The sequence below is a fragment of the Lampetra planeri genome, chromosome 33, assembly GCF_965212315.1.
Source record: "Lampetra planeri chromosome 33, kcLamPlan1.2.h2, whole genome shotgun sequence".
Taxonomy (NCBI): Eukaryota; Metazoa; Chordata; class Hyperoartia; order Petromyzontiformes; family Petromyzontidae; genus Lampetra; species Lampetra planeri.
This window is the reverse complement of record NC_136139.1, coordinates 9,088,107-9,109,796: the sequence shown is the minus strand read 5'-3', so window position 1 is coordinate 9,109,796 and position 21,690 is coordinate 9,088,107. Positions and strand designations below refer to the sequence as shown.

The 21,690-nt window shown below is 52.9% G+C and overlaps 1 protein-coding gene across 1 annotated transcript in view; it reads right to left on the bottom strand.

The window, feature by feature from the left end:
• Positions 1 to 21,083, bottom strand: part of LOC144729760 (cysteine-rich protein 2-like) — a 35,029-nt gene extending 13,946 nt beyond the window's left edge. Inside the window, exons 1-5 of the mRNA XM_078610229.1 lie at positions 20,883 to 21,083; positions 13,763 to 13,857; positions 9,963 to 10,020; positions 6,190 to 6,348; positions 1,296 to 1,367 (exon numbers count right to left, since the gene is read on the bottom strand). Of these exons, the coding sequence (XP_078466355.1) occupies positions 1,296 to 1,367; positions 6,190 to 6,348; positions 9,963 to 10,020; positions 13,763 to 13,857; positions 20,883 to 20,922 (424 nt within the window). The 5' untranslated portion in view covers positions 20,923 to 21,083. The remainder of the gene's footprint in view (positions 1 to 1,295; positions 1,368 to 6,189; positions 6,349 to 9,962; positions 10,021 to 13,762; positions 13,858 to 20,882) is intronic.
• Between the last annotated feature and the right edge of the window lie 607 nt (positions 21,084 to 21,690).

Sequence of the window (21,690 nt, the reverse complement as noted above, 5' to 3'; positions counted from 1 at the left end):
TCCAGAATATACATCAGGCGTCAGGGTCGGGATCGGACCCACGACCTCCTGTATACCAGGCGAGGTAGTTAACATCTCGCCACGGCGGGGCCAGGAGTCGCACCCGGTAAGCAGAGTTCATAGCGTTCCGTGATTGACACGGCGTGGAGGAAGATGCCTTCATCCAGCAGTGGATTTGACCGAAATGGCTGGAAATGTTAATACATGTGGTTGACTACGGAGACATCTCACCACCGTGGCGCCCATATTGATGAAAGCAAATCAATGGACAACAACAACAATGAAGCCGAAAAAAATCGGGAGCAGCAACAACAAAAAAACAACAACAACAGCTGCGCCGCAGGAAAAGTGTGGAAACAAAGTGAGATGCTGCGATGGGAGTCGGGACTGGGGCGTGCAGATACGAAGTGCTCCAGTGAAGTGCGCAGTGCCCCCGTAGACTTTGAATGATTCTCACGGCGCTTCGGAAGGTGGGAAGGTAGCTACTGAAGGTAGCTACTGAAGGGGGACATCCCCCCCCCCACTCCACACCGTGGCGAGCTGAAGTTCAGTTCGATCACCGGGAAGTGGGTCAACCCCAGAGGTCGCAAACGGGTTTTGATTCCTTACCCGTACCCGTAGCCGGCCGCACCAGGGTCGCAAACGGGTACCCGTAACCATACCCGGCCGTACCCGTACCCTACCCGTACCCGGCCGGGTACGGGTAGGGTACGGGTATCGGGTACCTGATTGCGACCTCTGGGATGAAGCCATGTTGCAGGCGCAGGTGGGTTGATTCTAGGAACTTGAATTGTGAGAAGAGACAAGACGTTGGGAAATGAGTGGCCAACGGTGACTCACCAGTGACTCACGGCCTACCCGTACCCGTACCCGGCCGCACCAGGGTCGCAAACGGGTACCGGTAACCGTACCCGACCGGGTACGGGTAGCCGGGTATCGGGTAGGGTAAGGGTATCGGGTACCTGGTTGCAACCTCTGGTCAACCCTCAAGCCACCGTGGAGTTTGACCACAAGCGGAGTGCCAACTCCGTGAGGGGAGCGGGCGATGCGCGCGGACGTGAAAGTCGCTGTTGTTGTTGTTTGTTGTTGTTGTTTGTTTGTTAAATATTCTTACATTTTTTTATTTTGTTGTTTTCTATCTACGTGACTTTACCGAAAGAACCAAAGAATATGAATTCCTGCAGTTACGAACGTTTTCAATCAAAATGTGTTTGTTTGTTGTTCGTTGTTGTTTGTTGTTGTTCGTTGTTTGTTTGTTGTTGTTTTGTTTCGTGTTGTTGTTGTTTGTCTCTCACCGAAGTAAACTTTCTTTCCGCAGCGTGGGCAGAGTGACACCTCCCCCGCAAACGAGGTCATGCTGGTGCTCACTGCAAGAAGAGAGCGGTGGGGGGCAGCGGGGGGGAGGGGGGCAGGGGGGAGGTGGGGGGGGGAGATAGAGCACACGGGAGGGGGGGGCAGGGGGGGGGAGATAGACACACGGGGGGGGTCATGACCCTACTGTCAGACTCAGCAGTCGCGGCAGCAATGCATCCGACAAAGGAGCGCAACGCTCCATCGATTCGTTCATTCATTCGGTCGCTCGTGTATTCATTGGATCACGGCGGTGATTTAGTAATGGGCTGGGCATTGTGGGAGGGATTGGCCCACTCACGAGATTCAGGGTGGCCACTCCCGACTGTCGTTTTTATCTACCGTCTCGATTTGTGGCGGCTCTCGCGTTTTCTCTGCCCGGTCTGTGCGATTCTTGTTGATTCCCTCCGTTAGTCTAAAAATGCCACATCGGCACACTCACGCGAACGATCGATTTGAGGGCGCGTGTGCGTCGGCGCGCGTTAACGCTTCGTCATACAGCGGCCCGCGGAGGCAGATACCGCAGAGGCTGCGTCTGCGATTCCTTTGAGTGACCTCTGAGATGCCTTCGAGTGACCTCTGCTCGTCGCAGTGCACGGGACCGCCCCGCCACAACGGGAAAATGTTCGTCACGTGACAATTAAGCCCGTGTGTCTTAATCCCCAGTTCTGGAATTTAGCCAAATTCAGTGCAAAACAACTTTTTCTTCGTTAGATGAGTTTTTTTCATTATTGATGAGCGGGCAGTGACCCTCCATGAAATCTCACAACACTTGCGAGTCCAAATTCATCGCGGCTCACGGTGAATGTGAGTCTGCGAGCCGCTATGTGAGTCGCTATGCGAGTCGCTGATGACCAGGCTGACCCCGTCAGCCCGCTTCACTTTGAGAGCCCGGTTCAATCATGGGCGGCTGAAACCTGGATTCGAACCCAGGATTACGGCGGTGCCAGCTGATCGCTCTGCCCTTTGAGCCACCCAGTGGCTTTGGCAATGCAACCTGCGAGGTCCCGCATGCCAACGCGTATACTCATCATCACTGTCATCACCATCATCGCCATCATCACCATCAACACCATAATCATCATAACTATCATTGTCATTACCATCATCATCACCATCCATCATCATCATCATCGCCATCATAGTCATGACCATCATCATCAACATCCATCATAACCACCACCATCATCTTCATCAGTCCCTAGGCACGACCGGAAGGCGCGAATTGACCGACCCCATTAGGGGCTTTCGGAGACCGTGATGTGGTCCACTAAAAGCCTGGCAAGTGTCCCCGCGCAGCTGCAGCTGGCAGGGCGCGTGGGTCGCAGGGAGAGGAGCGGAGATGGGCGTCGAGAGAACGGCGGCTTTGGGAATCCTCTCTGCGTGCGCGTACGTCACTCGCCCGCCTGTTTGCGTGCGTGGGCGTGTGAAAGTGTGTGCGTGCCAACCATGGTGATGGTTGCAGTAGTGGGGAGCGGTCGTGCACTGGTTAGCGCGCTGCGCTACGAACCTGGTGACCCGGGTTCGAATCGCGCTCACGGCCAACATCGGTGACGATTGCTTAAACAGGTCCTGGGCCTCCCCTAGGTCGACTCAGCCTCGAATGAGTACCTGGTGCAGTATGTAACATCGCCACTGGGGAGACAAAGGCGGCCGGGCGTGGTGCTGGCCACCCACCCCTCGTGTGCCGTGCCGTCCTTCGTAGGTGCTACTCGCTAACAGCACTTGCCCCAACAGTCTGTCCAGGCTATACGGGGGATCTTTGTCTGTGAATGTGTGTGCGTGTGTCTATGAGCGGTGGCGCAGTGGTGGTTAGCGCGCTGCGCTGCTAACCCAGCGACCCGAGTTCGATTCCCGCTCATGGCACAAGTCAGTGGCAATTATCTGAACCGGTCCTGGTGCCTCCCCTAGGTCGACTCGGCCGTAACCGAGTCGCTGGCGCCGTTTGTGTGTGAGATAAAAAAAAGCATCGCCTCTGGGGAGACAAAGGCAGCCGTGCTTGGTGCTGGCCACACCACCCCCCACCACTCGTGCACCGCTCCAGCCTTCACACATGTTTTCAAACAGCACTTGGCTCAAAAGCCTGCGGAGGCTACACGGGGGATCATCGCCTTTGTTGTGTATCGTGTTAGCTTTCCGTGGTGGCAGCGCGGCACTTGCATTCTGCGCCAAGCACCGAAGACTGGGGTGGGGTGGCGGGGGGCAGGTTTGGGGGTTGGGGGAGGGAGTCCCTTTACTATGAGAGAGGGGTGAACGAACTTGAGACAACAGAGCCCTGATTAGCACGCCGTCCCTCTGCGTGTGCTGCTGCTGCGGTGGTGGTGGTGGTGGTGGAGCGGTGGTGTAGTGGTTAGCGCGCTACGCTACGAACCCGGCGATCCGAGTTCGATGCCGCTGACAACCACCAACACCAATGACGATTATCTGAACCGGTCCTGGGCCTCACCGAATGAATACCTGGTGCAGTGTGTAAACATCGCCACTAGGGAGACAAAGGCGGCCGGGCATGGTGCTGGCCACCCACCTCCTTTTGTGCCGTGCCGGCCTTCATAGGTGCTCGCTAACAGCACTTGCCCCTACAGTCTGTTAAGGCTACACGGGGGATCTTTGTCTTTGAGGTGGTATGTGTAGTGATGATGGTGATGGTTTGGAGAGGCCTTCATCCAGCAGTGGATTGACCACGTCTGATGATGATCATTGCTACAACCACCATCATCGTTATAGTAATCGTTATAATAACCCAGATTCCTTCCAGGGTGGGAATCTGTCCAAATATCCTTTCAACCGTTGAGTGCATCCGGACCATTACATCAAACGCTCCCTTGCTGCCAGCGCACGTCACGCTGCTCGTACGCGGACTTGATTAGAGAGCGTTTTGTTTTCACTCAGATCATTTACGCCACTGTGCCGATAGGAAGCCAGCTCCACCCGCTCTCTTCACCCCCCCGCTCCACCGCCCCCCCCCCTCCACCGCCCCCCCTCCACCGCCCCCCCCCCTCCACCCTTCAACGCCCCCCCCCCTTTTCAACCGCTACCTTCCCCACTCTTCACCCCCCCCCCCCACTCTTCAACCGCTCCCCTCACCACTTTTTACCACCCACCCCCCACTCTCTAACCGCTCCCCCCCAAACTGTTCAACCGCCCCCCCCTCCACCGCCCCCCCCTCCACCTTTCAACGCCCCCCCCCCCTTTTCAACCGCCCCCCTCCCCACTCTTCACCCCCCCCCCCCCACTCTTCAACCGCTACCCTCCCCACTCTTCACCCCCCCCCCCCCACTCTTCAACCGCTCCCCTCACCACTTTTTACCACCCACCCCCCACTCTCTAACCGCTCCCCCCCCAAACTGTTCAACCGCCCCCCCCTCCACCGCCCCCCCCCTCCACCTTTCAACGCCCCCCCCCCTTTTCAATCGCCCCCCTCCCCACTCTTCACCCCCCCCCCCCCCACTCTTCAACCGCTCCCCCCACCACTTTTCACCCCCCCCCACTCTCTAACCGCCCCCCCCCAAACTGTTCAACCGCCCCCCCCCCCACTCTTTAACCCCCCCCCCCCAAACTCTTCAACCGCCCCCCCCCTCACCCCTCCCAACCAACTCCCGTTCACTTTAGCCAGAATCACTCCCCTGTGGTCTGGCGCGCCGCGATTCAATCAACGCGGCGCACGAGTCGCCACGGGAACACGCGGCGAGGTGCGTTGCCCCCCATCGCCCGTAGCCCCCCCCCCTCTCTGCGGCGGAGATTAACGACGTCGTGATAACGCCGTCGTGTTTCGTCTGGGTTCTTTGTTGTTGTTGTTGATGTTGTTGTTGATGTTGTTGGATTCTTGTTCAGTGTTTGGGTTTACACGGCGAACGGCTCGCTGACGGAATCGGAAAGGGTTGCGATTATTTTTTAAATCCTGGATTTTGGTTGGTCGACTCGGCCCCATCATCCCTGCGCGGTGGTTAAAATAGGTACTGCTTTGTGGGGAGGGGGGAGGGTTCAACTGTGGCTGTGTGACCCTGCGGCCCTACGTGCTGGCTCTACAGCTGATTAATGTCGATACAACACTGGCTGACTCATTTATAGACTCACCCGCCTGCCATAGGAATATGGAATTGCCACCACTGTAGACACGGGAGGGTGAGCACCAATGGCTCAGTGCTAATTGCGGCAGGTAATCACTTTGACTTGGACCGTGAACTCCATCCTTGTTGATGTGAGGCCCTCTTGTCAATCCACGACTGGATGACGACATCCTCCCCACGTCCATGTCCTGAATGGGTGGCTATTCTTGACCATACTTCACCGCGATTATCACTGCGGGCTCGTGAAGGTGGGGAGCATAGAAGGAATACAGTACAACGTCTGGCGGTGTCGTGGTTAGCGCTGCAAGTGTGCTAACGGACCGAGCGATTCCCGTTTAAAAAAAGCAATAACGGTGGCGAAATATCCGAACCTGTTGTGGATCTCGCCTTGGTCGACTCAGTCTTGAATGATTACCTGGTGCGCTGTGTTAAATATCAGCACCGGAGAGACAAAGGCGGCCCGGTGTGGTGTTGCCCACACCAACACCTTCATGCTTAACGTGCCATTCAGGCCTGCATAGGTGCTCATTAACAGCACTTGTCCCGACAGTCTGCTGAGGCTATCGGGGGGACCTTTGTCTTTAACTTTATTTTGCCATCATCACAACGCGTGAAACACAGCTGGTACCACAGCTGCCATTGGGGTGGGGTGAGTCAGAGGGTGGGGGGGGGGGGCTCAGCCCCCTCCCCTGCCAATGCTACCCCTCCCCCCACTACAGGGCTGTTGTACCCCCCCCCCCCCCAGTGCCCCCCTCCCCCCCCCGCCCCTCACCTTTGCTCGCCGTCTTGCAGGGGGCTGCGGCCCCCTTGGCGGCCGAGGTCGCGGCCGGCGGGTCAGGAGCCGGGGTCGAACCGGGGCCCCCGTCTGCCGTGGCGGCCGCCGCCGCCGGCGGCTCGTAGATGTAGGAGCCCGCGCCGCCGATGTTGACGCCTGCGAGCGACAGAGACCCACAGAGACGCACAGAGACACACAGAGACGCACAGAGACGCATGGAGACGCGTCGAGACGCAGAGGGATACTACATAGAGACCCGTAGAGATATGTAGAGATGCATACAGATACATAGAGACCCGTAGAGACACATAGAGACACATAGAGATATGTAGAGATGCATACAGATACATAGAGACCCGTAGAGACATCGAGACCCACAGAGACCTATAGAGATATGTAGAGATGCATACAGATACATAGAAACCCGTAGAGACACATAGAGACCCATATAGATATGTAGAGATGCATACAGATACATAGAGACCCGTAGAGAGACTCGTAGAGACACATAGAGACCCATAGATATATGTAGAGATGCACACAGATACATAGAGATCCGTAGAAAGACATAGAGACCCACAGAGACCCATAGAGATATGTAGAGATGCATACAGATACATAGAGACCCGTAGAGAGACTCGTAGAGACACATAGAGACCCATAGAGATACATTAAAAACACGAGGCACGGTCGTGGGAGTATAGCTATGTCACCTTGGCTATGGACCAACACAGTGACCCCCACTGTGGTCTGAGCCCCTTCAACGGAGGACGAATTGACTTGCTTATTTCACTGCCCCCCCCCCTCTCTATACAATGCCTCACCTCAGAGGCGTTGTTTCTCTGTGTGTCTCTCTCTGTGTGTTTCCCTCCCATGTGTGTGTCTCTCTGTGTGTTTGTCTCTCTGTGTTTCTCTGTGTATCTCTGTGTGTCTCTCCCCCATGTGTGCCTCTCTCTGTGTGCTTGTCTCTCTCGCTGTGTGTGTCTCTCTCTGTGTGTTTGTCTCTCTCTGTGTGTGTGTCTATCTCTCTCTTTGTGTGTGTATCTCTCTCTTTGCGTGTGTCTCTCTCTCTGTGTGTCTCTCTCTGCATGTGTGTCTCTCTCTGTGTGTTTGTCTCTCTCCGTGTCTGTGTTTTATCTCTCTCTCTGTATGTGTCTCTCTCCGAGCTTGCATTCTTTCACACCTGATGACGGTTGCTTGTGTTGCAATCGAAACGTCGTGGATTCTATTATTTATTTTATTTCTACGTGACTTCACCGAAACAACCAAATAGTAGAGCATGCTTTGTTTGCAGAGAGAGAGAAACTTGACTCCTTGAAAAATGTGTTGTCTATTGACGGTTTGAACATATGAACATCTCCTGAGTCATTGCCAGAATGGGTAAAGACTCTTCTTGCAATAGCTGAATTCTTTACGCGTTAGAGACGGATTATTTTCTTGTCTATTTAATTCACCGTCAATTACCGCTGATGTATAAGACGCTCGAGGCGTCTTATACAACAGACTGCAGGTGCTCGAGATTAACGGCTTCATTAACCGCTGATCTTTGAAACTTGACAGCCACTCGATGGTGCAAGTCACAGTGAGTCTCTCATTGCTTCGACATCCAAGGAAGATGGTCCCCTCTCTCTTCAAGTTTATTGTCAATAACCACGTGGGGAGCTCAAGAGAGACCAGGATCGAGCGTCGTTTTGCAAGAGGAGCCTGGGGATCGCCGGCGATGACAAAAGCCTAACACCAAAAAAACGTTACGAAAAGAAAAGAGAAAAAAACCGTTGTAAATAGTTAAGAGAATAAAAGTCACGAAAAGTAAAGAGAAGAAAACGTGACAAAAACACGTTACGAAAAGAAAAGAGGAAAAAATTTTGTAAAAAGTTAAGAGAATAAAAGTCACAAAAAGTAAAGATATTTTTTTTTACGAAAAACTTTACAATAAGAAAAGAGTTAAAAACGTTACAAAAATAACAGAGGAAAAAAAGCGTTACAAAAAAAAGTACAACAAAGAAGCAAAGAGAAATAGGAGCAAAAACAACCACGGAGAAATCGGAGCTGAAGGAGTCAGACTGCCGGAGTCGACGGCCTGCAATCTCGCTACTCTGGCCGATGTGGTGGTGGTGGTGGTGATGGTCTTTGTGGCGAGCCAAGTTCTGGAGGTGGTCTTGGTCGCCGTGAGGAGCGGTGGGTCTTGACTACGATCGCTTTGAGCGTGAGCCACCAGGTGGCAGTAGAGCAGGCGGATCAACATCCTCTTTGGTTTTGTCAGTAAAGTCACGTAGGTGATAACAAAATAAAATAAAAATAAAACAACTAAATTAAATCACGACGTTTCGGAAGCAACACAAGCATCCGTCATCATGTGTGACCGCTCCAGCATACGCTACAGTAATTTTGCAGTCGCCAAAACTTCAAATCTCAAGCGGGTCACTGTTTACCTTTCCCATACACTTTGCACTCGTGTCGTGTTTTTTTTATTGTTTTGTTGCTATAAAGTTCTGACCCCGTGTCCCTACCGGACATATGTGAAAAGAGCTTTGTGGGCCACGGAATTCCGCCGGTATAAATAAACATTCTGACTTTGACCAGCCTGTCTGTGCGGCGCTGCGAGTGTCATCTGATCACGTGCACCGATAGCCAAACCTCGCCGAGTTTCGTAGGGGTTTGGAAGCTAAGCAGGGGTTTGGCCTGGATAGTGCCTGGATGGTGCTTTGATGGGTGGCCCTTGTGTGTAGGGCGCCACGGTGGCGAGATGTTGACTACCTCGCTTGGTATACAGGATGCCGTGCGTTCAACCCCGACCCTGACGCCTGCAATATATTTGGAGTTTGCATGTTCTCTCTCTCTCCGTGGTCGTGTGTATTTTTCTCTCTCTGGGTCCTCTGGTTTTTCCCTCCACGTTTAGAATTAACTTGCGTCGCTATAAATGTATACGTGATAAACCGCTTCGTTGAGATATCATTTGTGGCCAGGTCGCTTCTGAAAGAAGAGCTACATAGCTCAGTGGGCCCTTACTTGGTACAATAATACTCTTTGGTTCTTCATCAGATGGTTCTTCATCAGATGGACGCTTGTGTTGCGCCCGAAACGTCGTGATTTATTTGATTTTCTACCCACGTGACTTTACCGAAAGAACCAAAGAGTCTGGATTCCTGCAGTCACGAAAGCTTCAAATCAAGATGGTACAATAATCGTTTAGACGAGATGTTTTTATGGTATAACACAGGTGCTATAGGCTGCTGCTGCTGCTGCTTCTGCTGAGGCTGCGTTTTGGTCAGCAGAGGGCAGTGCAGACAACTCCATTGCTGTAAAATGCATCAATAAATATTTATCTAGTTTATCCAAGAGAGCCAAACTTGAGTCGTTAGGGCTCATTTTCAGGAGGGCCCTGCACTGGGTCTTCATTTTAAAACAGTTTTGGCCAATGGGTTCGGGCTAGCACCTGGAGAAACCCCACGCATCGCGCTAGGGTGCAACACTCTGTCCCCATACAGATGGCAACAGATGGCGATTAGTCCGCTTGCTGTGCTGCCTTCTCCTGGCGAGCCAGGGTACGGCACCTCCTCGACCCCCACGGGGAGGAAAGTTTCACCACAACATCAGTGCTGCGGTGGTGATCCACCAACCCTTGCTGCTGCCTCCACAGCGCTGGATCACAGGCAGCTGCCACGTGCCACCACCATCCCGCACCGACCGCGCGCGTACGGTGAAGTACGGTCAAACGAACCCGCCAGGACACGCACGGCGTGGCGATGCCCTTCGTCGCGTGAACTCACCCTTGGGTCCAAAGAGTGTGGCGTAGCACGGCTTGTGGCAGTAGGGCTTGCCAGCGTGCTGCTCGCACAAACAAACCACACCACACAACAACAACAATGTCAATATTCTATTCTGTCCTGCTTTCCCACCTGATGACGGACGCTTGTGTTGCGCCCAAACGTCTGATTTATTTTATCTTATACCAACGTGACTTTACCGAAAAAACCAGAAAGTATGGATTCCTGCAGTCACGGAAGCTTCAAATCAATATTCTATTCTGTCGCTGAGTGTGGCGGCAGCAGCAATGTGATTCAATAACTCAATGTCCGATGTCGAGGCCTGCTCCTGGCCATGACGAGAGGGCTTCAGCAGAGAGACTTCGTGCGGTTTTGCTGTGCTTACTCCTCCTCTGTTGAAGCTGGGTTCACCGTATGGTCCATAGATTTGGTTGCATGGCCACAAGCGCACTACTGTGATTTGTCTTTAATGCATCTCTGCGTCTCTATGTGTCTTTATGTATCTCTACGTGTCTCTGTGCATCTTTACGTGTCTCTAGCTATATATGTCTCTATGGGTTTACTAGATGATAGTTGGGGTTTAAAGGCCACAGTCACATTCCTCTGGCTTATCTATGTGTGTCTGTGTGTCTCTATGTATCTGTACGAGTCTCTGTGTGTCTATGCATCTCCATTTGTCTACGTGTGTCTCTCTCTATGGCATGCACGTGCCCACTACAGTCGTACTACTGTGGCTCGTACGAAGGAGATGTGCGCATCGGCCTGGCATCGATGATATAGTTTCATCGGTGTCTCCGAGAAAGGGAGGAATATCAAAGGCAGGAGGTGCAATGTTTAGGTCTAGGATGAGGTGTTTATTCTGGACGTCCACGTTGTTCCACTCTGTGGGTGGCGATGTTTACAAGCCACCGTACAAGGTACTCATTGGAGGCTGAGTCGAACGAGGGGAGGCCCAGGACCGGTTCAGATAATCGCCACTTGTGTTGGCCGTGAGAATCGAACTCGAGTTGCCGGGTTTGCAGCGCAGTGCGCCCACCACTACACTACCGCTTTCCCGCACGCACGCACACGGACAACACACACGGACACGCACACGGACACGCACACGGACACACACACGGACACACACACGGACACACACGCGGATAACACAAGGCCACAACAAAGACAAAGCCACACACGGACACACATGCACACATGCACACATCCACAAGGGCACACATCCACAAGGACGCACACACAAGGGCAAGACAAAGATAAAGATCCCATATATAGCCTTAACAGACTGTAGGGGCAAGTGCTGTTAGCAGGCACCTATGAAGGCCGCAAGGGCACACGAGGAGGTGGGTGGCCAGCACCACGCCCGACCGCCTTTGTCTCGTTTGTGGTGATGTTTACACACCGCACCAGGTACTCATTTGAGGCTGAGTCGACCTAGGGGAGGCCCAGGACCGGTTCAGATAATCGCCACTGGTGTTGGCCGTGAGCGGGAGTCGAACTCGGGTCGCTGGGTTCGTAGTGCAGCGCGCTAACAGCTACACTATCGCTCCCCACAACAAGGGCACACACACACACGGGCACACACAAGGACACACACACACGGGCACACACAAGGACACACACAGGGGCACACACAAGGACACACACACACGGGTACACACAAGGACACACACACACATCTGCCGACAATCTGTCGCGCGTGCAACGGGGATGAGCGGAGACGGCTGCTCTTATTTTTCAATAGCCGCACGAGGAATCACGCCACGTGTTTTGAGTGCACGCATTAATCTCGCCCATTGCGCTCATATCCGCTGCCTTAAACGTTTTGAGTGAAGGGGGGGTGGTGGTGGGGGGAAGGGGGGTACGGGTGGGGGGGGGGGATGTTGGGGGCGCTGTTGGGGAAAGCACATCCCATATCGATGCATCAACCGTCGCCAACACGCACTTGACCCAGCGCGGTGAAGTATGGACAGATGTAGCCGACAACCCGCACGACGTGGGGGAGGCCTTCATCCAGCAGTGGATTGACACCGGCGTTCAAGCGGGGTTCAAGAGCCACACTTGGGACTTTAAGAAAGTCAACGCCAGAGTGACGTCCTGCAGCTCAAACGAGCATCGTGACATCGGTGCTCATCTCCCGCCTACAGCCGGCAAAGCCAGTGGTGGAAATTCCACATTCGTATGGCGGGGTCGAGTCTATCCAAAGGACGACAACAGCCACCCGCTGACTCCTCCACGAAGTGTCATTATGCTCAGTGAGTCGTACATTGGCGTGGAACGGTTGTCAATTTTGCTTGAGAGTGAAATTAGAAATTGCCATTGAGCAATGAGCTGTATCTGAAGGCCTTGCTTCTGGATAGATTAGCATCGTCAACCGCCACAGCGCAACATCTGCTGCTGCTGCCGTTCATGAATGACGCAAGCAAAGGCGGTGGAGATGGGAGTCGTGATTGACAGGTGGGGGTCTGGTGGGAGGGGGGAGGGCTAGAAATTGGGGGTGGTCTTGGGTAACAAGGGGGTTGTTGATATTCGTTGGGTCTTTCGGTAACGTCGCGTAGATAGGTTCAAAGAAAATAACAAGAAAATAAAAAAAACTACGACGTTTCGATCGCAACACAAGCGCTCGTCATCAGGAAGAGCGGTGTTATTTTCTTTGAACCTATCTAACGTGACTTTACCGAAAGACCCAAAGAATATTAATCATTGCAGTCACGAAAGCTTTAAGTCAAGATGTAAGTGGTTGTTGTTTCGTGGATGGGGTCAGAATTTCACCACGGATATGGGGGGGGGGGGCTACAGGGAAAGCGGTGCGAGTGGGGGAGGGGGCCTTGCCACGCTGACGAGATGTTAACTCCCTCGCCTGGTATACAGGAGGTGGTGTGCTCGATCTCGATCCTGACGATGTTTGTATATTTGGAGTTCACGGCGCCTCTCTCCCCGTGCTCACGTGGATTATTTCACGTGAGCACGTTTTTTAGCTCCACATTTAGAAACATGCGTTTAAGAAAATTTGGCTACTAGAAATTTCCACGTGGTAAGCCACTTCGTTGTGATATCATTTGTGGACAGGTTGCTTCTAAAAAAAAGCTAGACAGCTCAGTGCGCCTTACCTGGTCAACTAAAACAAAGTTTAAATATTCTTGGTTCTTTCGGTAAAGTCACGTAGAAGGAAAATAATAAAATAAAACATCATAAATAATTCTCACGACGTTTCGGCCACAACGCAAGCAGCCATTCAAACTCTGCCTTCTCGACAGACCTGTTCTCCACCTGGAGACGGCTGCTTGCGTTGTGGCCGAAACGTCGTGAGAATTATTTTTTAATGTTTTATTTTTATTATTTTATTATTTTCCTTCTACGTGACTTTACCGAAAGAACCAAGAAGATGAATCCCTGCAGTCACGACAGCTTTAAATCGAAATATAGTTTAAATAGTTTAGTTTTCCTTGCGTCGTCAGTGTCACTTAGGAGTGAACCTGCAATGTTACTATTCACACCCAACAGTGACAGCGAATATCTGAACCGGCCACGGGCCTCCCCTGGGTCGACTCGGCCCTAAACGAGTAGCCGGTGTCGTTTGTGGAAAAAATAAACATCGTCACTGGGGAGACAAAGGCGGCCGGGCGTGGTTCTGGCCCACCCACCCCGTCGCGTCCCGTGCCCTGCCGTGCCGGTCAGCCTTCACAGGTGCTCACAAGCAGCACTTGCCCCAACAGTCTGTTGAGGCTATGCAGGGGATCTTTGTCTTTGTGTGGCACGTGGCTAGAGGAGTGGGTGGGGGGGGCTGTGGGAGGAGGTCTCACCTCGGCGTGGCTGCCGGCGCTCAGCGTCTTGCTGCAGCGCTCGCATTTGAGACAAAACTTGTGCCAATCTTTGCCCAGTGACGTCACCTTCTCGGCTGTGGGGGGCGGTGGGGGAGGGGGGCAAATATGGGGGGGGGCGAGGGGGGGGGATAAAGAGGGGGAGGAGTCGTGGGGAGGTGGATGATTAGAATCTTACAATTACACAGATGGGACAGATGTTTTTCAATCCAAGTTGCACCCCCCCCCCCACCATTCTGTACAAGGAAGAACAACCATGCCCACGCGTGGATTTCTATCTCACTGGGAGAGAAGGTGACCAGGTGGGTCGCGATGAGACTCGGGTCAAGCAGCCTGAACCGTTTCGCGTCTCATCCACGCTGCGTTCAACCACCAAAGAAATAGACAAAGCATCACCCACCCCCCACCCCAACAGCCTGTTAAGTGCTGTTTGCGAGCATTTATGAAGGCCGGCACGGCGCAACGAGAGGATGGTTGGTCATCACACGCCCAGCACGCCACGGCAGCGAGATGTTAACTCGCTCGCGTCTTATGAATGAGGTTGTGGGTTCGATCCCGACCCTGACGCCTGCTGTATATTTAGAGTTTGCGTGTTTTCCCCGTGGCCGTGTGGATTTTTCTCCGGGTCTTCCGAGTTGTCCGTCCATGTTTAGGATCAGCGTGCGTTTCGAGTCGTTGGCTGCTATAAATTCCCCCGCAATGATAATTAGCCGTCACTTCGTTGAGCTTTCATTTGCGGTGGCAAGGTCGCTTCTCAAACAAAGAGCCATAGAGCTCAGTGGGCCTTACCTGGTAAAATAAAAAATTAACCCGTAAAAACAAAATTTTTCACTATAAATCCTTTATATGCGTGCATTGGTTTTATTTTATTATTCATTTCTGTGTTTCTTAAATAAGAGTTTCATTTTTATCACATTGGTATTTTAAATTAAATATGAAATTTATTTTTTCCTAAAAAGTGTAAAATTTTGGAAAAACATTTTCACGAATATAAATTGTCACGCACAACGAGTCTGTGCAAAATGTCAGCTCGATTGGATCACGGGAAGTGGGTTAAAAAACGACCGAAAGATTTGCACGGTCGTAAGCGCGCAAGCAAGCAAGCAAGTGAACTTAATATAAAGGATTTAAAACAAAGTTTAGCACGGTCACGCCTCTTCTTCCCCACGATGGAATTCCCCTCCCATCGTCGCTTCTCCCGAAGTTCGTCGGCAACCCGTGCTCAGTTCGCGACACGACGGACGGCGCATAAACCCCAACCCGCTGCTGCTGTGGTGCAACTTTAACAGTGCTGTTTGTTCTTGGTCACTTGGCGTTTTTGGGGGGGCGAGGGGGGGGTGTTTGTGGTAGAAGCCTCGCCTAGGGGTGGGGGGTCTTGCGCATCACATTGAGATGTTTGGCCCAAATGTCTTACGTTCAGAGTTGGTACGTGCGGGAGGAAATTAGAGTAACCATCATCATCATTATTATCAGCAGCAGCAGCAGCACAGCAGCAGCCATGATCAATCCACTGCTGGATGAAGGCCTCCCACACGCCGTGTCGATCGGGTTGGGGGGCAGGGGGGGGTTGTTCGTGTGGCCATACTTCACCCACGCCGGGCAGCGGAGGGTTGCTGCGGGCAAAGTGTCCGGGGTAAATTTCGATTTAAAGCTTTCGTGACTGCAGGGATTCATCTTCTTGGTTCTTTCGGTAAAGTCACGTACAAGAGAAGTAATAAAATAATAAAAATAAAACATCATAAAATAATTCTCACGACGTTCGGCCACAACGGCTGCTTGCGTTGTGGCCGAAACGTCGTGAGAATTATTTTATTATGTTGTATTTGTATTATTTTATTATTTCCCTTCCACGTGACTTTACCGAAAGAACCAAGAAGATGTCCGGGGTAACCCAACTCGGAGCGCTCCACTCGCTTGGTGCGGCTTCGTTCCTCTTGCGCGATTTGCGTTCCATTATTTATTTGCCGCACTTGAATTCGTAAACCTGACGTTGCACATTGCTCGCGCTGAACCCTGTCGCCGCACACAAAACAAAGCGTCGTGCATGAATGAACTCCCCCAAAAACACAGCCCCCCCTCCCCACCCCACCACCACCGATCCATATCCCCCATGTCCCCCCCCCCGAACCGCTTACTCCCGGGCTCCCACAGCCACCACCCACAAACACTCGTCGCATTGTTCCCCGGCGCTCCCACTGAGGACTTCCCCGTGTGAGCTTCTCAAATTCATGCGAGTGTCTCTCCCACCACCCCCACCCCCCGCCACCACCACCACTACCACCACCGGCCCATTCTGTAGACGAACAATGCCCTGTGACTATCCCTGCGGGAATTCCCTGAATTCCCTCGGGCACTTGATTTGGGGGGAGGCGGACTCAGATCCAAAGGACGAATTCAAAGGCTCACTCCGCTGACGAGGCCCAGAATGCTGACGCCGGGCACAGGGTTTTCGTGCTCGAGCGTCGTGCGTCGGACTGTGATTGGTCTGCAGAGCCGATAGGTTGACGGACCACAGCGACGTTGCTGTACGCCGAGACCCAGAGCGCATTTCAGATGATTTTAGTTTGACTCATAATACTGCTCCAAGGCAAATGCACCACGAACGAGTGGAGAGGTGGACACGGAGAGGTTGGAGTGGTATTGATACAAACTGAACTTAATTGTGGAAAATTGGCATGTCTATAAAATACAACCCGTTTAGGTTGGTTGTCCTTAACCTGCACCTTCGATGAGCACAGTTGGGTACGTAGGGTGCGAAAGAAGTTCAACATACGTACAATAACACTGCCTTAAAGTAATTGATAGGCGTGTGGTATGAAGAATGGACACTGCACGACACGTTGCCTATTATACACATGCTTATTTTAAGATCACAGTCCTATTGATGAATGTGAGTTTCTTGTTATTTATACTTGTGAATCATTGCCAACGCAGCAGCATCACTAAATAACCTGCATCTTTAATGTGACTTCAGACCAAGGTTATCACTCCGCCGCAACATGGAGGAAGAAAACATTGACCATCGCAGAGAAGAAGAAGACGACGATGATGATGGTGGAGATTGCGCGCAAGTTGGGGACATCTGGAATTGACTGTTTGGAAAGGTGGTTGGGCTCTGGCAGGACACGTCATGGCGTAAAGAGATGATGATGATGATGGTGGTGATTGCCGGGCGGGGTCGAGACTAAGGATGGAGTGGCAGCCACAAAGGAGGGAACGCGCATGAAAGCACATTTTTCGTCCGCCGCGGAGATGGAGCGACGCAGTGGGCTCGTGTGCAGTGTTGCCGGACGAGAGACGGCGACGGCGTGGGGGAGGGCAGCCTTCATCCAGCAGTGGATCGAACGGTCGTGGCTGATGGCGAATTTCGAAGCATTTACGCACGGAACCCTTCTGAAGTCGGTCTCAATGTACTTTCAGGAGGCGTCCTGCTCCGTTCATATGCACGGTCGAGATTAAAAGCGCAGCCTTGCCGGCTCACGTTGCTGCTGGCGCAAGCGGCCTCCGCTAGAGCGAACTTTAAAAAAGAGCCTCGCTGTCCGGGGGGCACCTTTGGCCTACTCTTCCACGTTGCCCGTAACGTCCTGGGAAGAGGTTGAGGTGCCCACGTGTGTATAAATATATTCGTGTCCGCACAATCAAATTGGGATATTTTTTTAATAACGAGAAGTGACCCGAACGAAACTGACACAAATTGGAAGCTCGCTGTGTGGCTCGCTGAGCTCAAAGCGCACAGAAGTCGCACAACGGCGTTGTAATTACGAAACTAATGAGCTCACGTCCCACTGTAGGTTTCCGGAGAATTTGGGGGGGTGGAGGAAGGAGGCAGGGTAGGAGGGGTTGGGGTACAGGCACAGAATGCAAACGGTAAACGCCCAAAGGAATACTACAGTGGCTTGTTGTATTACTGTGGCTGTTACTTTTTTTTCATATTTACAGCCAAATTTAGTATTACTTAATTTTCAGGTTGTTGTTGTTGTTCTTTTAGGTTGTTGTTGTTGTTTGGATTAACCCCTTGATGAACGCACGGGCATCTCGATCTCCGTGCGCTGTCAACAACCCCCTCGCTGCTGGAGGAGGTGGGTGGGGGGGTGACTGCCGCCACTGGAGATCGGGCGGTGCGCTCTCAGCTCCGCAAAGAGAACCGCGAACGGCCCTCGAGGGGGGAGGGGGGCGTGGTGGAAGGTGTCGAGACGCAGTGCGCGCTGCGCGGTCCGGGTCAAGTAAGGCGATGATCACAGTTGTCGCTACGTCCTAACTCGTCACCCTGGCCGGGGGGTTATGGCGAGGGCTAGAGGCGAGTACTCGTGACTGTTGATTCGGGCCAGGGCGTGAACTTGTGGGACCAATGGCTTATTTATTTTGGGGTAATTCGAGCGGCTTGGTTGACGAGTTGGTTAGAGTCGGTGGGATGGAGCTCGAGGCTCGTACGGAGGTCGGAAACCAAAATAACGAGAAGAGACTTTTTTTCGAATTTGGTAAAAAATAAACAAAAAATTATCAGTCATTTCAAAAGCGGCGATGCGCGTAGTGAACACATCGCACGTCACGTGGTTAGGGATAGGGGTATTGCTCGTGCTCGTAGCTTGATTGGCCGTGATTGTTTGGGTGGTTGCTGTGTTCACATTGGGCGCCGCATACAACCGCGCCCACACGAACGCGTGGCCCCGCGGGGACGAGCTGGCTCAAATAAAGCCATGCAGCATTACGCAATACAAACAACACGGGGGTGGGGGGGGGGGGTATCATCCAGCAGTGGATGGATCACGGCTGAAAAATTACGACGATGATCATAACGTGAGATACGAACTACCCGGCGAGTTCGATTCGCGGTCACGGCCAACATGAATGGCGAGTGATGTCTGGAACCGATATCGATCACCCCTATCACAGCCGACGCACCTCCCCCCCCCTCCCCTACGCCGCATCCACCGCTTCAGCAACCTGCATTGACCAGCGTGGTGAAGTATGGCCGAAGCAACGCCCCGATGTGGCTGCTGAACCGTTACAAGCACCCCAACGGCGGGGCCACTCGTCCAGATTTTAATGCGTAAAAACAATTACGTCATCCGTGAACGCACGCACACACACACAGAGAGAGAGACCCACACATTCCCCATGGCCATATATAGTAAAGGGTTAGGACTTCTCAAACACGGCGATAAGATACATTTGTGGCTATTCGATTAATTCATTCAATTATCAATTCGTGCGTTTTTTTTTAGTTTAACCAATCTCGCCCGTATCGCATTATTTCGTCCTGAAGCCGTGGTCCATCCACTGCTGGATGAATGCTCTCCTGCCCATCATATGCCGTCGATACCATTAACGCTCCTGCGATGGAAATCAATCATCCACCCGGGCACGGAATGACACCAACACGATCTGACTGCGTTGCTCCATCTCCACGTGGAAGGGACCTTTCCCGCACGCGTTCCATTGCTCGTTTGCGATATTTGTTGTTGATTTTGTTGTAGTTTTTGTTGTTGTTGTTGTTGTTGATTGTTTTTGTTGATTGTTTTTGTTGTAGTTTTTGTTGTTGTTTTTGTTGTCTTTCACATTCTAGTTTGTGCATCTCAGATCACTCGCCTTTTCTAAATGTAACACGAGCATGCGATTTGCATCCATGCATATCATGTGATAAAATTAGGATGGCAATTCGCAATTCGATTAATGCACCACGGTGCTTAATAATCGACAATAAATCGATTATGTGCATGGTTACGCCTCCGACGCATCGGCCAATTCTGCATCGCAACGTGACAAAGACAAAGGGGCCCCGTCTAGCCCACACCGGCAATTGGGGGCAAGTGCCGTTATCGAGTACCCTTTGAATGCCGGCGCGGAGAACGAGCCAGTGGCGTCGCAAGGCACCACGCCCGGCCGCCTTTGTCTCCCCACTGCTGTTGTTGACACGAGGTGCTTTATTTGTCGCAAGTTCAGAATACCGGTGTCACAGATCGCTCGACACTGATTTTGGCCGTGACGCGCGCATCATCATCATCATCGAGGTAGCCGGGTTCGTGGTGACGCGCGCGAAGCGCCACCACTCCACCTTCGACGATAACAAACACGCGGTTTGTTCCAGGGAATCTGACGGCAACGTGTTGTGTGTGTGTCTGTGTGTACAAACAGCACTTGCCCCAAAAGTCTGTTAAGGCTATGGGGGGGGGAGGGTAGATATTTGTCACTGTGTACACACGTGCGTATGCACGGACGAATAGTCACTTTAAGATGTTTTCTTGTTTATGTTTTTGTTTGTTGCGGTTGCACCCGATTCAAGAGCCGAATGGCTCACAGGGCTATACCTAATAAACGGAAAACTGAAAATAAACTGAAAACGGTGTGTACGAGTGTGTGAATTGTGCACAAAGACAAACAATCCCCGTTTTATCCTTAACAGACTACTGTGGTAAGTGCTGGCCAGCACCACGCGCGGCCGCCTTTGTCCCTCCGGTGGTGACGTTTACACATCGCACCAGGTAGAGTACTCATTTGAGGCTGAGTCAACCCAGGGGAGGCCCAGGACCTACTGGACATGTGTGAAAAAAATCTTTATAGCTAACTCGTATTCCTCCAGCATGAATGACTAACGACCGCTCCCCGCTACATACAGAGACGCGTCACGTCAACACAAAACTAAAATTGACCAACGTCGCTGCGCTCACTTGCAGACACGCGCGGACCGAATGAAAGACCGAATGAAAGACCGAATGAATGAGTCACACGCGCAGGCGGATGAGCGACTGAGAGGCGGCCGTCGGATGCGAATGAATGAGCGAATTGGTCGTGGGAGAGAACGGATGCACGAGTAAGCGATCCAATCCGTGATTGCGTAGACGGGTCGGACATTGACGGTGGAGCGAATGAATGGACAGCCGGATGAGGCGCGCGCGCGGATGAGCGAACGGACGAGCGAGATCGGTCGATTGGCAAATGAATTGAATGTACGACTGAGCGCGCGGCGAATACAGCGACCGAGTGAGTGAATGAATATAACGAATGAGAGGCTGGGTGTGCGAATGAATGAATTCACGAACGCACACACACACGCAGAGAGAGAGAGTGAGAGACAGAGAGCGACGTAGCGGGTTTTACATACCGAAATACACCGTCTTCTCGCATTTCGGGCACTTGGACATTGTCGGTGATGTTTCGGTCTCGGTGGCACGCGGGTGGGCTGAGTCGGCTCCAGCCGTCGCTTGGAATCGAGCGGCGAGCGAGGGCGGTGGCGGTGGCAGAGAGGGGAGGATGAGCGGAGGGGGCTTTTCTGGCGATGGGGGTCTACTCACATCCCCCCGCCCCGTCAGACTGGGGCTACGGGAGCGGGCGGGGCCCCTTTGAAACGGGGCGACTGCGCAGCTGCGCAGTGGCGCTCCCCCTCCATCCCCCACCCCTCCATCCCCCACTCCTCCACCGCCCCCCCTCCATCCCCCACCCCTCCATCCCCCACCCCTCCACCGCCCCCCCTCCATCCCCCACCCCTCCACCGCCCCCCCCACTCTCCCCCACCCCACTCACCAACAGTCGCCCAGCCCCGCCTCCAGAAGAGCCCGCGCCTCCCTCCCCTCTCCCCGTGCTCCATCCCCGCGGCAGCGCCCCACCAGCCCCACCCCGTGCCTCCAGTCCATGGCCGATTATTCCACCCTCCAGCCCCCGTCCCTAGCCCCCCCTCCCTCCACTCCTCTCCCCCCTCTCTGTTATTTCCCCTCTTCAGATCCATCTGTCCCTCCAACCGTCCCTCCCCTGCCCTCTCATCCCTCCATCCAATCCATCCCTCCCATTACTCCCTCCCTCCCTCTCTAATTTCCTTTCATTGCCCCAGAAGAATCCCCTCTCTCTCTCCCATTTCCTTCTATCCCTTACCCCACTGCCCTCTCTTTCTCTCATCATTCCCCCCTCCCTCCCCA